The sequence below is a fragment of the Torulaspora delbrueckii genome, chromosome 7, assembly GCF_000243375.1.
Source record: "Torulaspora delbrueckii CBS 1146 chromosome 7, complete genome".
Classification (NCBI taxonomy): Eukaryota; Fungi; Ascomycota; class Saccharomycetes; order Saccharomycetales; family Saccharomycetaceae; genus Torulaspora; species Torulaspora delbrueckii.
Window position 1 is genome coordinate 834406 of NC_016507.1, and position 15475 is coordinate 849880.

At 43.0% G+C, this 15475-nt stretch overlaps 8 protein-coding genes across 8 annotated transcripts; 4 read left to right on the forward strand and 4 right to left on the reverse strand.

Annotated features, from left to right (window-relative positions):
* Nucleotides 1-963: 963 nt before the first annotated feature.
* Nucleotides 964-1593, forward strand: TDEL0G04570 (uncharacterized protein; the record flags this gene model as incomplete). The annotated part of the gene is made up of 1 exon (XM_003682987.1): nucleotides 964-1593. The coding sequence occupies one exon, from the start codon at nucleotides 964-966 to the stop codon at nucleotides 1591-1593; it is 630 nt and encodes a 209-aa protein (XP_003683035.1).
* Nucleotides 1594-1961: 368 nt separating this feature from the next.
* Nucleotides 1962-3416, reverse strand: FUM1 (fumarase FUM1; the record flags this gene model as incomplete). The annotated part of the gene is made up of 1 exon (XM_003682988.1): nucleotides 1962-3416. The coding sequence occupies one exon, from the start codon at nucleotides 3414-3416 to the stop codon at nucleotides 1962-1964; it is 1455 nt and encodes a 484-aa protein (XP_003683036.1).
* Nucleotides 3417-3646: 230 nt separating this feature from the next.
* SOM1 (Som1p) lies at nucleotides 3647-3871 on the reverse strand (the record flags this gene model as incomplete). Its single annotated transcript, XM_003682989.1, has 1 exon — nucleotides 3647-3871. One exon carries the CDS (start codon nucleotides 3869-3871, stop codon nucleotides 3647-3649), a length of 225 nt encoding a protein of 74 aa, XP_003683037.1.
* Nucleotides 3872-3975: 104 nt separating this feature from the next.
* Nucleotides 3976-5562, forward strand: PCM1 (phosphoacetylglucosamine mutase PCM1; the record flags this gene model as incomplete). The annotated part of the gene is made up of 1 exon (XM_003682990.1): nucleotides 3976-5562. One exon carries the CDS (start codon nucleotides 3976-3978, stop codon nucleotides 5560-5562), a length of 1587 nt encoding a protein of 528 aa, XP_003683038.1.
* A 130-nt stretch (nucleotides 5563-5692) lies between these two features.
* KEL3 (Kel3p) lies at nucleotides 5693-7594 on the forward strand (the record flags this gene model as incomplete). Its single annotated transcript, XM_003682991.1, has 1 exon — nucleotides 5693-7594. One exon carries the CDS (start codon nucleotides 5693-5695, stop codon nucleotides 7592-7594), a length of 1902 nt encoding a protein of 633 aa, XP_003683039.1.
* Nucleotides 7595-7796: 202 nt separating this feature from the next.
* HAT2 (Hat2p) lies at nucleotides 7797-8975 on the forward strand (the record flags this gene model as incomplete). Its single annotated transcript, XM_003682992.1, has 1 exon — nucleotides 7797-8975. The coding sequence occupies one exon, from the start codon at nucleotides 7797-7799 to the stop codon at nucleotides 8973-8975; it is 1179 nt and encodes a 392-aa protein (XP_003683040.1).
* Nucleotides 8976-9068: 93 nt separating this feature from the next.
* PBI1 (Pbi1p) lies at nucleotides 9069-10580 on the reverse strand (the record flags this gene model as incomplete). The annotated part of the gene is made up of 1 exon (XM_003682993.1): nucleotides 9069-10580. The coding sequence occupies one exon, from the start codon at nucleotides 10578-10580 to the stop codon at nucleotides 9069-9071; it is 1512 nt and encodes a 503-aa protein (XP_003683041.1).
* Nucleotides 10581-11085: 505 nt separating this feature from the next.
* On the reverse strand, nucleotides 11086-14139 carry POL5 (DNA-directed DNA polymerase; the record flags this gene model as incomplete). Its single annotated transcript, XM_003682994.1, has 1 exon — nucleotides 11086-14139. One exon carries the CDS (start codon nucleotides 14137-14139, stop codon nucleotides 11086-11088), a length of 3054 nt encoding a protein of 1017 aa, XP_003683042.1.
* Between the last annotated feature and the right edge of the window lie 1336 nt (nucleotides 14140-15475).

The following is a 15475-nucleotide window of genomic DNA, read 5'->3' on the forward strand; positions in this document are numbered from 1 at the left end:
TGTCCAAAACTTTTTGATTGTGTCAGCCAACATGACGATCTTTGCCGTGCTGGCCGTATGGGCATATAGAGAAGCTCAACGGGGTCGACAAGTAACCTGGAAGCGAGCTATGTTAGCTGGCAGCATCTGCACCATTTCCCAGATTGCTGTCATAGTAACAGCGATAATTGTTAGTAGTGTATTTCTTCAAGTTTGAGATTGAATCGCATCATCGTGCTCGTTGTTATTCACCAGCTGAAGTAAATCCACAAATTCAATCTTACATTGCATCTAAGAATAAAGGATAGTTCAGCACCCAGCAATGACTTTACTACTCTCGCGCACAATTATCTAATTGCACTATTGTGACAGAGTTCCGGAAAATGTTCGATAAGTGATGAGGGCCAATTCAGAATTTCATATCACTGCCTCACAAGTATTAGCACGATAACTTGAAGTCTCATTCAAAAGAAATAGCGATTCAGAATCGATGTGAACACAATTTGTATTACACAGAAAGGCGGATGTATCATGACGTCTGAAGGCTGACCTCGAGCTAAGCTTTATCAATTCCTTTCGCTCCACTAGAGTCCCAAGATCTTTCGCTTCAATAAGATCCACATACAAACTACAAACTACGAAAGATAATATTTCAACCGGTTCTAAACCACAAGAGTTCTCTGTGACGTTCGTATCAGATCCGATTGAAGGCAGATGACCATCTCTGTAGTTCGAATTTAACGTTGCAATAATGGGAATTACAACCAAGTTTATGCTATTAAAACATCACGCATCCGAATCTTGTACGATTCAACACAACCAGCTAAATTCTCAATTATTAAATAATCAAATGAGATCTTTTAGTAGTATCATGGTAAGTGATCGCATGTGTTTGGTAGCGCCTTGCAATTCACAAGTTAACTGTACCTCTTCTTCGAAGTTATTGACAAAACTTATAGAAGATATTATGGAGAACTCCAAAGGATGTATTATCCAATTTTTGCCATTTTAGCACTTATTTGCAAGGTGATTCTCTGTGAAGAGTACCCATTTGACGAGTGCAATGCATTGAAGCGGGATACCTTGTCTGCATCGACCCAAATACCGGGCACGACATTCCAACTGATTGACGCTCCAACGGTCGAGTCAATAAGCAACCGCAGTACTGAAGATGCAGCGGCGATGAATTCGACAGCTATAGGAACGACTGATATTTCAAAGCACTACGATATTGGTCCTAGCAGAAGGGATACCCTTTGGGGCGGGCCGATTTTGCAATGGTCGTGCAACGCAAGACACTCTATAGGAGGCGGGATAGCCAGTTTCAAGTCAACTGTCCTCTCATTTTACAACAGAATCGGTCCTAACAGTCCCAGGTTTATCTGCCTCCAGAGCCAAGGAAATAACCTATGCGTCTCGTGGGCTATTTACAATCCGAATCAACTGCCAGATGGATTCTTTGCTCACAAGATTAAATTTGCGTCAGAGTGTCTTGCAGCAGGTCGTAGGGCCCAAGTAAAGGTTTCGACAAGCGATTACTTGGAATATGCTTGCGTTAGCGACCGTTGTGCCAAGAAATTAACGACTATGACAAGGCCGCATTTAACGAAATGAAATGCACTAACGTGGAATACATCATAGAGAATAATATGAGAACCAAGATAAGACGAATTGGGATCCCTGTGAATTTGAAAGTGGCCTCGATAGCGAATCCAAGCAGTTATAAAGGCGATGCTTTTCAAGTTGAAGTTGACTCATTCGATTTAGCTGAACTTCATCTTTCTGAGACACTCAACAATCAGACAAACCCAAGCTAGGACTAGAGGCCATTAAGTCATGGTAATCGAGCTGTAAATAAAAGATAGAAAAGTGACCACACATACCCATAGTAATTCTGAATTGGCATGGGTCGTCCTAGACTCCGACTATATATGATATCAGTAGATGGGGTCGCTCTTGGGCGTGAATATTACTTAAGGTAGTTATGGCTTTGGGCCGATCATGTTTTCTGGCACAACCCACTCGTCAAACTCGCTCTCAGTGAGCACACCAAGGTCCAAAGCAGATTGTTTCAAAGTAATGCCCTTCTTGTGAGCGTTCTTGGCAACCTTGGAAGCGGCATCGTAACCGATCTTTGGGTTCAAAGCGGTCACAAGCATCAAAGACTCGTGCATCAACTTACCAATACGATCGCGATTAGCAATGATACCATCCACACAGTGGACACGGAAAGAGTATGAAGCATCTGCTAGCAAACGCACAGAACTCAACAGGTTGCTGATCATCACGGGCTTGAAAACGTTCAATTCAAATTGACCCGAAGCACCTGCAAAAGTGATTGCAGCGTTGTTACCCATAACTTGCACACAAACTTGGGTTAAAGCTTCGTTTTGTGTAGGGTTGACCTTGCCCGGCATGATGGAAGAACCAGGTTCGTTCTCGGGCAAGGAAAGCTCACCGTAACCGCAACGAGGACCAGATCCCAAGTACCTAATATCTTGAGCAATCTTGAACAGGGAACACGCGACAGTGTTCAAAGCACCGCTAGCTTCGACAACGGCATCATGTGCTGCAAGAGCTTCAAACTTGTTAGGAGCCGTCTTAAAATCGAGACCGGTTTCCTTCGAAACTTGCTCAGCTATCTTCTCAGCGAATCCAATCTTAGTGTTAAGACCAGTACCGACTGCAGTACCACCCTGAGCCAAGTACTTTAGACGGTGCAAAGAACCCTCAACACGGTCGATACCGTTAGAGACCTGTTGTACGTACCCACTGAACTCCTGTCCCAAAGTCAAAGGAGTAGCATCTTGTAAATGGGTTCTACCGATCTTAACGATATCACTGAATTCCTTGGACTTAGCGTCCAAAGAGTCACGCAAGTGAGCCAGTTCAGGCAACAAATGCCTAGTGATCTCGGTCACAGCGGCGATATGCATCACTGAAGGGAAAGTATCATTAGAAGATTGTGCTTGATTACAGTGGTTGTTTGGATGGATTTGCTTCGAACCCAATTCGCCACCAATAAGCTCAATGGCACGGTTTGAGATAACCTCGTTAGCATTCATGTTAGACTGCGTACCAGAACCGGTCTGGAAAACAACCAATGGGAAGTGAGCAGTCAATTTGCCCTGAGCAACTTCATCGGCAGCTTGCTTGATAGGTTCAGCGACCTTAGGGTCCAAAGTACCAAGTGATTCGTTCACCACAGCAGCAGATTTCTTCAAAACACCAAATGCACGTACAATTGGTTCAGGCATCCTCTCACGAGGACCCCCAATTCTAAAGTTCTCTAAAGAACGCTGAGTTTGTGCACCCCAGTAACGATCAGCTGCAACCTTAATCTCCCCAAATGCATCAGTTTCGACTCTGAACTGTCCAGCTTTTGTAGACATCTTAACCACACTCAATGGCCTGCTCAAAAGGCCAGTTCTCAACATTTTTAGTCTCCTATTGAGTTTGAAAGTGAAACTTTTCACTTGTTGAATCTCACCAAAAATTCAATTACTATAGGAAATACAGACGTCAAATGGCTAATTATATAGACAATTGACCTAGAGCTGCTCAACGAACAGCCTATTGGAAGCACGTTAGTGGTTCTGAGCTCATTGGGACTTGTCGAGCCCGACCACGGAGCTCGCGTGTCGCGGGCCTGGGAGTCACTACAAGCTCAATGGTTGGTGAGCGGTGAAGTAACCTCAATCCTCGACTTGAAGCGACCAGAAGGGTCTCGACACTCTTGGAATAGTCTCTTGAAGGGCACACACTCGTAAAGCCCGCTCCCTGCTGGGCGAAGTTGGCATTGGAACTGTGTTAGAGACTTTAGGACGCAATTCTTAGATTGGGGTATTTCTGGGAGTTCTTCTCGAGCCAGTACGGGCGTTGGTGGAGCCATCTGTTGTGGTCTTGCGCTTTGCACTTTGTATCATATAGTTGCTGTGTAGCTTGTAGTATTGTTTCATGAAAAATCGCTTACTGTCGAGAATGGCCAAAGAAGGTATGAGAGAGCCACTGGAATCGCTAATTGAACAGTATTGCACCACTAGAGGGTACCGCTATGTGTATGGAACCGCTGGTTTTCGGGATGACTCTGAGAAGCTCGATACTGTGATGTTCGCTACTGGTATAGTGGCTTGTTTAAGGTCGCAGGTGCTGAATGGGAAGCCTGTCGGAGTTATGATCACTGCTTCGCATAATCCTTCTGGGGACAATGGTGTGAAAGTGGTGGAACCTGATGGATCGATGTTGATTCAGTCCTGGGAGTCTACGGCTACTGAGCTGGCTAATTTGCTGGCGAATAGGCCTTTGGAGGATATTAAGGCCAAGGTAGGACAATTGACTAGCGGTGAGAGTAGTGTGAGGCCTCAATTGATAGTTGGACGGGATTCTCGTGTCTCGGGGCCGCATTTGTTGTCCTGTCTGGTGGCTAGTGCTACTTCTTTGTTCGATGCCAAAATTACTGATTATGGGCTTTTGACTACACCGCAATTGCACTTTCTCACGAATGAAACGATGATTACTGGGGCCCACGTCGATGAGCAAGCTTATTTTGCTCATTTCTTGGGCGCCTGGGACCAGATCGCTGCGTTACAACCCGTTAAGTTGCCTAATGTAGTGGTTGACTGCGCTAATGGTATTGGGGGGCCTAAGATGTCCGCATTACTGACTCAATGGGGGTTTGCCAAGCAGTGCAGTGTGATTAACGACAAGTGCGACGAGCCAGAGTTGCTAAATCATGGTTGTGGTGCTGATTTCGTCAAGACATCTCAACGTCTGCCTAATGGTGTTAAGCCAAACGCGAACGATTTGTATTGCTCCTTCGATGGTGACGCCGATCGAGTCGTCTTCTATTATTTGGACCAGAACCTTGGGTTTCATCTTCTGGATGGTGATAAGATCTCTACGCTGTTTGCGTATTTCGTCGCTAAGTTGTTGAAGCAGTGCAAATTGGACTCTATATTGTCCATGGGTGTGGTCCAAACGGCATATGCCAACGGTAGTTCAACAAAGTACTTGCAAGATAACTTACAAGTACCTGTGAGCTGCACCAAAACCGGTGTCAAGCATTTACACCACGAAGCAGTGAACAACTACGATATCGGCATATATTTCGAGGCCAATGGTCATGGTACAGTAATGTTCTCCAATAAATTCCACGAAACTGTGACGAACCATGCAGACCAGACTCCTGAACTCAAGATTTTGAAATATCTAGCCAAGCTGATCAATCAGACTGTCGGTGATGCTATATCTGACATGATGGCGGTACTCGCGGTGCTCTCCATCTTGCAATGGTCGCCCAGCAGATGGGATCGTGAATTTACCGATTTGCCCAATAAGCTTACAAAAGTAGTGGTTTCTGATAGATCAGCGTTCACTACAACTGATCAGGAACGTAGATTAGTTTCACCAGCTGGTCTACAGGACAAGATCGACGAAGCCGTCGCAAGAATCAAATCAGGTAGATCCTTCGTCAGAGCCAGCGGTACTGAAGATGCTGTAAGGGTATATGCCGAAGCTGCCACGCAGTCCGAAAAGGATCAATTGTCATCGATCGTCGGCGACTTGGTGCGCGAGTACTGTTGATCAACTTTCATAGCTAAATATATTATAATTTTTCACTTTCTTCACTATGTGAAAATGCATCTCGAAGAGATGCGAAGGTCAACCTTTCAAAGCTCTCTTAGTCAACCGAACCGCTATCAATTGAGTAGCTATGGCCAAGAAGAACAAGAAGGATAAGGAGGCCAAGAAAGCTCGTGCCGAATTGAAGTCGAAGAAGAGCCAAGGTAAGGCAGCTGAGAAGGAAAAGAAGAAATCGAAGAAACTGCTAGGTGCTGAAGAAGATGATGATTTGGATATCGAGCAAGTGCTAGCAAATTTTAAGAAAGAACAAGAGCAGTTTGAGAAAGTTGTTGTCGAGAATATCGAAAGGCCATCTAGGAGAATAAATCCATCTATGATCGCTAATCCAATTCATGGTAAAAGTGAACTAATAATGTTTGGTGGTGAACACACTATACAATCGACATCCACAACCCATTTTTTTAATGATTTGGTTGTCTTTTCCCCGGACAACGAGCAATGGAAGAGAATCTCATCTCAAAACTCCCCAATGCCCAGATCATCGGCAGCCATGGTTGGTCACCCCAGTGGTGTAGCTCTGTTGCACGGTGGTGAATTTTCTTCGCCTAAGCAGAATACGTTTTACCATTATTCAGATACTTGGCTACTGGACTGTGCAACTAAAGAATGGACCAAGATTGAGCAGAAAAATGGACCTTCCGCTCGGTCAGGTCACCGTATGGCTGTTTGGAAAAACTTCATCATATTGCATGGGGGGTTTCGAGACCTTGGTACTTCGACCACTTATTTGAATGATTGCTGGCTGTTCGATATTACAACTTACAAGTGGAAACAAGTTGAGTTCCCTCAAAACCACCCTGTTCCAGATGCACGGTCAGGCCACTCTCTGATTGCCGACCAAGAAGGAGCGATCTTATGGGGTGGATATTGTAAAGTAAAAGCCGGTAAGGGTTTGCAGAAGGGGAAGATTCTTACTGATTGTTGGTACTTGAAGATGAGTTCCAATACCAGTGCAATCAGATGGGACAGAAAGAAGAGACAGGGGTTCCAACCTTCTCCTAGAGTTGGTTGCTCTATGGTTCCACATAAGGGAAGAGGTGTTTTATTTGGCGGTGTTTACGACTTTGAAGAGACCGAAGAGAGCCTGGAGTCAAACTTTTATAACGACGTCTTCACTTATCAAATCAACATGAATAGATGGTACTCATTATCATTGAGACCCCAGAGAAAGAAACAAGTCAAGTTGAATAATAGGAGTACAAAGGACCAGGAGAAAGAATTAGAAGATTTACTGAATAAGATTCTTCGAAATGCCCAGTTAGATGATCAAGGGGAGGAAGAGGAGATCGATGCTGCAGAAGAGAGCACAGCAGTTGAGGAAGATTCAGATGAATCAGAAAGTCTCGACAAAGAACATGTTATTATGAATGAACTACCACATCCAAGATTCAACGCGGCCACTGCAGTAGTTGACGATACGCTATTCATTTTTGGTGGTGTGTGGGAATTCGGTGAGAAGGATTATTCTATTGACTCATTCTACGGTATCGATCTCAACAAAGCTGATGGGGTCACCGTATACTGGGAAGATTTAACTGCCTTAGAAAACGCCAAGGATGAAGACGATTCCGACGAGGATGAAGGCGAAGAAGACGACGATGATGAGGAAGATAGTGAAGAAGAACAGGTTGACCAAAAGCTGGTCGCCGAAGATGAGGACGAAGAGGAAGAAGAGTTTGAAGAAGAGGAAATGGAGATCCCAGATCCACGCCCATGGCTCCCACACCCCAAGGCCTTCGAGTCACTACGTTCCTTCTACGTTCGTACTGGTGCTACCTTCCTCGAATGGGCCATCTCGAACAACAGACATGTTAAGGGCAAACATTTGAAAACGAAGTCCTTCGAGATCTGTGAGAGTCGTTGGTGGGAGAGAAGAGACCAAGTCAGACTCGAGGAAGACAAGCTAGAAGAGTTGGGAGGTGTCGGTGAAATTATCGAAAGAGATACGACAAAGACCAAAAAGAGAAGATAAACCTTCGGGACCCGTATAGGACATATATAGATTAATTGACGTAGTAAATTGACCTCAGAATAACTTCATTTGAAGCCTTCAAGTCTTCCACGTGATGGTTGTGTAAGAACTATGATCTTGATTGATGAAAAATGGTACTAATTGAAGATACTGGGCCTTGTTGAAGCGAGAGTGTAGTGCAAAAAGTAAGTGTTAATTCTCAATGGCTGAGGAGCAGGTGGATAAACCACTATCAATTGACGAAGAGTACGAACTTTGGAGATCCAATGTCCCTTTAATGTACGATTTCGTCAGCGAGACGAATCTTACTTGGCCGACTTTGACGCTTGAGTGGCTACCTGGCAACAGTCATAGTAACCGCCAGGAACTAATCTTAGGTACACACACATCTGAAGAAGAGCCCAATTACTTGAAGATCGCTGCCATTGATCTGCCAGATGAGATAGTGCCCGGTAAAGAAGATCGTGAACGAGATGGCTTCACCAAATCCAATATCAAGATCATTAAGAAGTTTAAACATGAGCAAGAAGTTACTAGAGCTCGATATATGCCTCAGGATAGTAACCTCATTGCTACTATAAACGGTAGCGGTACAGTTTTCTTGTATGACCGTTCTAAGGATGGCGATGAAGGATTACTATCTTCCTTGGGCTTCCATGAGGATAATGGTTATGGTTTATCTTTCAATCCTGTCGATAAAGGGAAGCTTTTGAGTGGTTCTGACGATTCAAAGATTGCCCTTTGGGATATCACAACTAACAGTACAAAACCTGTCTCGACCTGGGAAAGTTGTCATCAGGATGGAGTCAACGATTGTAAGTGGCATGAACTGAACGGTAACACATTTGGCTCTGTTTCGGAAGACTGTACTTTACAATTACATGATCAAAGGGTTAAGGACTCAGTCACTGACAAGATAAAAACCGTAACTGCATTTAATACAATTGCGTTTAGTAAGCATTCAACAAATTTATTCGCAGCCGCAGGCACTGACTCATTAATATACTTGTACGATTCAAGAAGGACTGGAAACGTGTTACATACCATGTCTGGTCATGAAAGCAACGTAACTAATTTGGAGTTTTATGCTGCAAAAGACGGTATAGTGATGTCTTCTGGTGAGGATAGACGTGTGATCATGTGGGATTTGATGGAAATTGGTGCCGAACAAGTACCAGATGATGCAGATGATGGGTCACCGGAAGTAGTTATGATTCATGCTGGTCATAGAAGTCCTGTAAATGATTTCTCAATGAATCCAAATATTCCTTGGTTGATGGCCAGCGCAGAAGAAGAGAACATTGTGCAAGTTTGGAAATGTTCAAGCAAGTTACCGAGAGTTGGAGGTCTACCTAAAGTGGATGACTCGGTGCTAGAGTAAGGGCGGTGAAAGAAATTATGTATGTATTATTGAATATGGCCTGTCCATATAACGGCTTCGCCCAGCGAAAACTTACTATATATAGTGGACGGTCTATGCGTCTTCGATAAACGACTGGAAACACTCTACGAATGATTCCATATTGTAACCATCCGGATAGTGAATACATATGTCAAGTCCTTTCTCGCTGTGCGTGTATGACAGAGACATGAGCTGACCAGGCTTTAGACTCTGGGTCATATTTAGCTCTCTCATGTGAAACTTGCCAGAGATATCCTCGTGAGCGTCGACAGGGATGTCAGAAACATCGTTGATTTGAATTAATTTAGTGTTGGTAGCCGTATCGTCAGAACCAAATTTCATTCTCTTGATATCATCATCATTGAAACCAAATTTCTCCCACGCTTTCATCCTTTGTCTTAACGCAGCAACAACATGATCTGTGACTTGCTTAAACTGATATTCCAACAGCTGTTCCTTGTACCCAGGGTCCTTCTCAGGCATCTTGACGGCGCTTGAATCATACCCATTATAGACAGTCAGAGAGTTGAAATTCTTGTCGTCGATAAGCGAGAGAGGGCACTCAACCCTGATATCCTTATAGAACATACCAAATTCCGATGACGCCTCCAACGACGATCTCAAATCAACTGGTACACAAAATGTGATACTTCCAGTGTAGTTCTTCACTATTGGTTTTAGACATAACATAGTGATACCACAGACGAAGCTCTTTAGGCAAATATTCTGCTGCTTGAAGATACAATCTAAGGACTCCAATCTCTTGGGGAGGATTCTACCAAAAATCGTAGTACCGCATAAATTGTTATCGGTTCTCAAAATGTCCGCGTAACGTGTCCTATACTCTTTCAACTGCTGGGGTGGGTTGGAATTGATGTAGTCAAGTGGTTTCTTCACGGCGTTAAAGTACAACGACTTGAAGAACGACTGAGTCTGTAGATTGAACAAATCAGCGGCCTTAGCGGGCAAACGAAGCTTTGCATTGTCGTAAATTGATTTGGGGAATGGCGGAAGAACTGCTTTTTCAAGCTTGAATATCGTAGACAATTTACTGCCACTCTTGGAGATGCTATTCAGCGTCTGTAAGAATATTTTGTGGAAATTAGCAGCAGAAAAGATATCGAACAAAACATCATGCCCATGGAATACCACCAAAGTTTCATCAACGACATAAATCTGCCATAGAACGTTGCCGGAACCAGGTTGAAAAGTGGTCTGGTTGAAGATGTGACGAAGTAAGTATGGAGGCGCGCCGAAACGGCAATTGACAAATTCATCCTTATAACTACCAAAAGTTACCGCATTAATCACTTCTTCGGCTTTGATCTCCTTCACTGGAGCAAATTCAAGTTTTTCGTTGATAGTAGTAAAGAGCTCTACATGGTCAGAGATCATTTTCGCTAAAGTTCTTGAAAGTAAGGACAGATTCAATCTTGAATCCTTGTAGGTAAGAAGTGTAGCATCGTCGGACCACTCTTCTGGAGTGGTCGAGTACATCGCACCAAATACAACACCATTACGATGGCCTTCTAAAGATTGTGAAAGAATCTTCTTTTCAAATCCGCCTAATGATCTGAACGACATGGCCAGCAGTTCAACTATGATAAGTATGCACACAGAATTATGGCTACAAGGTCGAATTAGTTTCGATTCAAGTGCGATGACCATTCATTTTTATAGTAAAATATTAAACCAGTTCAAGCTGTTCTTAAACGAGGTCAACTCCCACAAATCATATGTTATTGCTAAGTAACTGAGCCTTCTTACCGTCTTAGGTACCCCTTTGCGGCTGCCAAGAAGTGTTGATCGGAGTCGATTTTTTCACTCTAAGCGTCAATGCAACTTAAACGCAGTTTTAATGAACGATAGTAATACTAAACGACTTCAAAGAAATTGAACGAAGTCCAATCATATGGGGAACCAGGACCAACTCGAAGCTGTGAACGAGCTGTAATCATCAGAATAACCTCAGCGACTCGATGATTAGAGCTGTGCTAGCCGTTAAACGAAATGGAATATTTGGGTTGACACTTTGTTTTCTAATATACATCTATCAAATACGAGCAGTCCCGTTTAAGAGCTGGGAGTCCTATTTTCTGGAGGATAACCAGTTGGAAAAATCTATGAAAATGTTGGGTCCAAACTTACCGTTGCTGGCCCATTGTTTCATGGTCTCTGCGTAAAGGTCGATAATATCATGCACAGCAGCATCTTTACTGTCCGAATTCTCGATTATGATCTTGGTTAGGAATAGAGATGCGGTAGAACAAACAGAATAGTAGATGGCTTGATGTTGACCAGGCTTGAGAGTTTGAATTTTTTCATGAGTCATTCTCAACATCTCCATCAATTCGTCTTGGTCGCAGGAACCACAAAATGCGGATGTCTTTAATTTGAACACTTTAGTCCTTAATAGTTTTGCTATTCGATTGGCCAGTGATTTATCGGTCGTCTGTTGGATGCATTTGATCATAGGTTCAAGCAATAGTAAGCATGAAGAGATCTTGGAATAATTTTCTTCTTTGAGAGATTGCTTCTCAACAAACTTCACATAGATTTCGAGCATATCAATTACTCGCTGCTTAAAAGCAATCACATCTTCACGGGATTCCTTGGCTTCATTTTTTCTTTGATTACCAGTTGAAATGTTAGAAAGAGCGTCCTTTCTACGTTTGAATATCTGCGATAACTGATCATCTAACTCCATCATTTTTTCGTCATCCATAGAATCCTCGTCTTCATCCTCATCTTCTTCGCCATCCACCTCGTCATCGGCCCCATCATCGGCCACATCATCGGCTCCATCATCCCAGTTATTCAAGTCCACTTCACCCTTGTCATTGACAATATTATCAGGCAAGTTTAGGGCCTTGGCCAAGGCACTTGTTGCTTCCTTATCGATCTTAGCGACGTCATCTTGATTCTCGTTAGAGTCTTCCCCTGTGCTACTAGATAAATCGTCCTCTTCGCTTTCTTCGTCTTCTTCGCTTTCTTCTTCATTGTCTTCTTCATTGTCTTTTTCTGCATCCTCATCGAATTCCTCTTCGGCCTCCTCGAAGTCATCTTCACCCTCAAATAGTTGACTAAAACCTTTTTTGTTTTCTCTCGCAGGTAATACATCTAGTAGAGCCTTCAGTTCTGCTTCTCCAATTTCACTAACAAATTGCTGCCAAGCAGACAGACTTAATTTCCTTAAAACTGCTTTCTTTTGAGCCAACAGGGATAGTAAGATCTCCGTTATCCCAACCAATGACGTGGAATTTTCGTCTGTATCCTGATAGAAAGCGCACAGTTCCTCGATTACGGAGACTGCTTCACTTTCTCCTGAATAAAGCTGTAATAAGCACATTGAGATGAGCATCTCCAAACCACGAAGTTGCGGATTTTTCTCATTATTTGATATAGCCTGCAATGTCCGTAAAGCTTCGCTTTTGACGTCTTCCAAAGTGTCATCGAGTTTTGTTGTTAGTTCCTTACCAGCAGCTATCTCATCGCGAATAATATCCAACGCCATGTTTTGGTAAGATGGACCTTCATTGTTTAAATGTGTAATCTCAGAGAGAATTGAGTAGAATCTTTCCTTTGCGAGATTGCTGGTGTGTTCATCCTTCACAGTGAAAAATGCGAGTGAGATTATCGGACGAAGAATCGAAGTAACAATGATATCCTTGTTCAACTCGGATTTGTGACTACGGACCGCATGCAGCATCGTATCTAGTATGAACTGCTGGTTCTTTTGTTCGACTAAACTCGATTCAATTAAGTTCGAAGAAAGTAGGCCAAATAGTTCATTGAGAGCGGTTTCATCCAAACCGTTTACAGCTAACAAATTAGTTGCCGTTTTGGACTTGGTCAATTTATCGAAGTTGATCGATCCATGGGGACCAAAGAGAATTGCACTTAAACAAGGAACAAGTTTTTCCTTGGGTCTCTTTTTACAAATGTCAACGATCGAATTTAACACCTTAAGCGAAATCTTAAAGAGAAGACGTTTTGAGTCACTGGCATGGTTTATCAAGGTTCTCATAACATTCTGACTAAAGCAACAACCGACCAATTTATGAGGAGTGACTTCAAGAGCCTTTTGAAATATGACGAGACCCAAAAATTTCCTTTCGGTGGAAGCCTTTTCATTGAACATAGACTCATCGACAGCCATTTGCCAAAACTCTGGGAATTGAATGGCTGTTGCCTTTTCCTTCTTTCTCTTCTTTGTTTTTGGCTTTCGATCCTCACTTTCTCTCCTCGAATTGTCTTGAGTAATTATGGGAAGTAGAATGTCCCAAACAAAATGCAGCCTAGGGGTCCAATTTGACGCCTTTGGTGACGATTCGTCTTCAGTAGCGACAGAAGAGTCACGTAAAACCTGTGATAATAATGGCAGGTTGCCTCTCGCCAGCGGGTCGTTTGACTTCCATGATTTTGACTCGAAATCCATCTGCAAGATCGAAGAGGAGTAATCTCTAGGCGATTTGTACAGTAACAGAAGATAAATTGCTAGTCCCTCATTTGTCAAAGTTAATTGATATTGATCTAGAAGTCGCAGGACGACTTGAGCGGTCTCTATATCCGCAAGTGGTAAAATTCTCTCGTATGCCTGGAAAAGAGTGAATAAACAAGGTTCACGTAACCACGATTTAAAAACGGCAAGCTGACAAAGTTCATCCATAAAACGCAATGCAAAATCAGAAATTCCCTTTTCTTTCGAAATAAACACTTTTTCAAAGAGTGGTTCACTCAACAAAGCTTGTAGACCGAACATTTTACCAAATAACAGTCCTCTCTCATCCTTACCCTTGATTTGCTTCTTGGAGTCTTGTCCAGAGGGTTGTAATGACAAAGTCGATGATAATAGATCGAGAAAGGTATCAATTGAAGACAATTCTTCGGGCCTATCGCCTTCCAAGTTCAGTGCCAAATTAATAACCTCAGTCAAACATAAAGAAAATCCCAAACGCGCACTATTTCTGCTCGAAGACAACCCATTGATCAATCTTTTAAGCACGTAGGACCACTCTGAGGCACCATCGGGTAAGTCAAGTGCCGATAACTCTTGGATCAATGCTACTGCCGCTTGAACCCGTTCTTCCTGGAGATCAGACGCGAGCTTGTAAAACCAGTCCCTGTTAACACGGCCAGTCATCTTACAGCTCGAAAAGAGGTCAGAAATGTCACAATGGCCTACTGATCTGCTTCATTTAGCTAGTTCGTCGAGTATCGTCTTTAAAATATTTCATCAAAATCGGCCGGGTAGGGCTAAGTTAAGCTTTAAGAAGATTTCAAGAGGTTTTAAAAGAACTTAACCTCATCCCATTGAGCTGTGCCAGTCCTTCTATAATGTTCTTAAACCTGATTGTAAGAGTTTTGTCGCACTGGTATTCAAACTCTACTTCAAGCGCTTTTAAATCAGTAAAAGATTAAAGTTAGAACTGTTCTGGAACTGCCTTTGGCGAGAGTCAAAAATATGGTCTTTGACGTGGTTAAGTCTTTAGTATCACACCGTTGATTTTGGATTATACTGCCTATGATTGGAAACCCTCACTTATGTGCTAGTACTGAGAATAATAAGCCCACAGCAGGGCTGAATGGCGAGGCTCTTCTCGGCTGATTTATGCACCATGTTCATGAATATGTCAATACCTGGGATCTCACAATGACGTTTGAGACAGAAGCGATTAGAGGAATTGGCAAACGATTTAGTGGGCAGTTGGATTTCTTAGACCATCACTCGCATACTTTCCACACGCCATAAAACGGCACTAAATACCACTACGATGAACTAGAATAGCACGCAGTTCTCCCTGGGGTAGTAGGGAGACCGTTTTAACTCAGAAGAAGGTTCCAAGCAGGCAGTTGTTTCCCATTGATCTGTTGTATATCGATCGCTCTGAGGGGAATTAAAAAGAGGTCACTCCACGCAAAAACCATGTCTGCCCATTCAGAACGATCTTCAGTAATTTACTTGGAACGTCATCTCCGGGGCCTAAGCCAACAAGTAGCTGGCTAGATGCTTCGTTCTCTCGACATCATGCTGCTGCAGATCAAATTGACATTGCTATTGTAATCGCCAGTCACAAGCGATGAGCACTCTACAAGGACGACTAGCATTAGAACCAAATGGCTCACAAACCCAATATGAGGAATGATAACTCGCAACTGAGAAAAACCAAAGTAGGTCCGGTTCTAAGGGCCACACAACCAAGCAAAGATTGAACCGAATACCTTTCCAAGAAATGACTGCGATCAAGATGACACAAGTACGCTCAGTGGTCACGAGCGAAGTAGGAGTAATGTGCTAACTCGCAAACGATATCTATTACCAAATAGCTTTTCCTGAATCGAAAAAGGCACACTCGGCACTCGAGTTAAATGCATCTCGAGTTAAAATCTAGAATTAATTGGCATCGGCATATCAACCTAGTATCTTAACTTTGGGTTTTCTAGAATTGATCTCAGAGGCGTCTAAACAAGCTTTACTG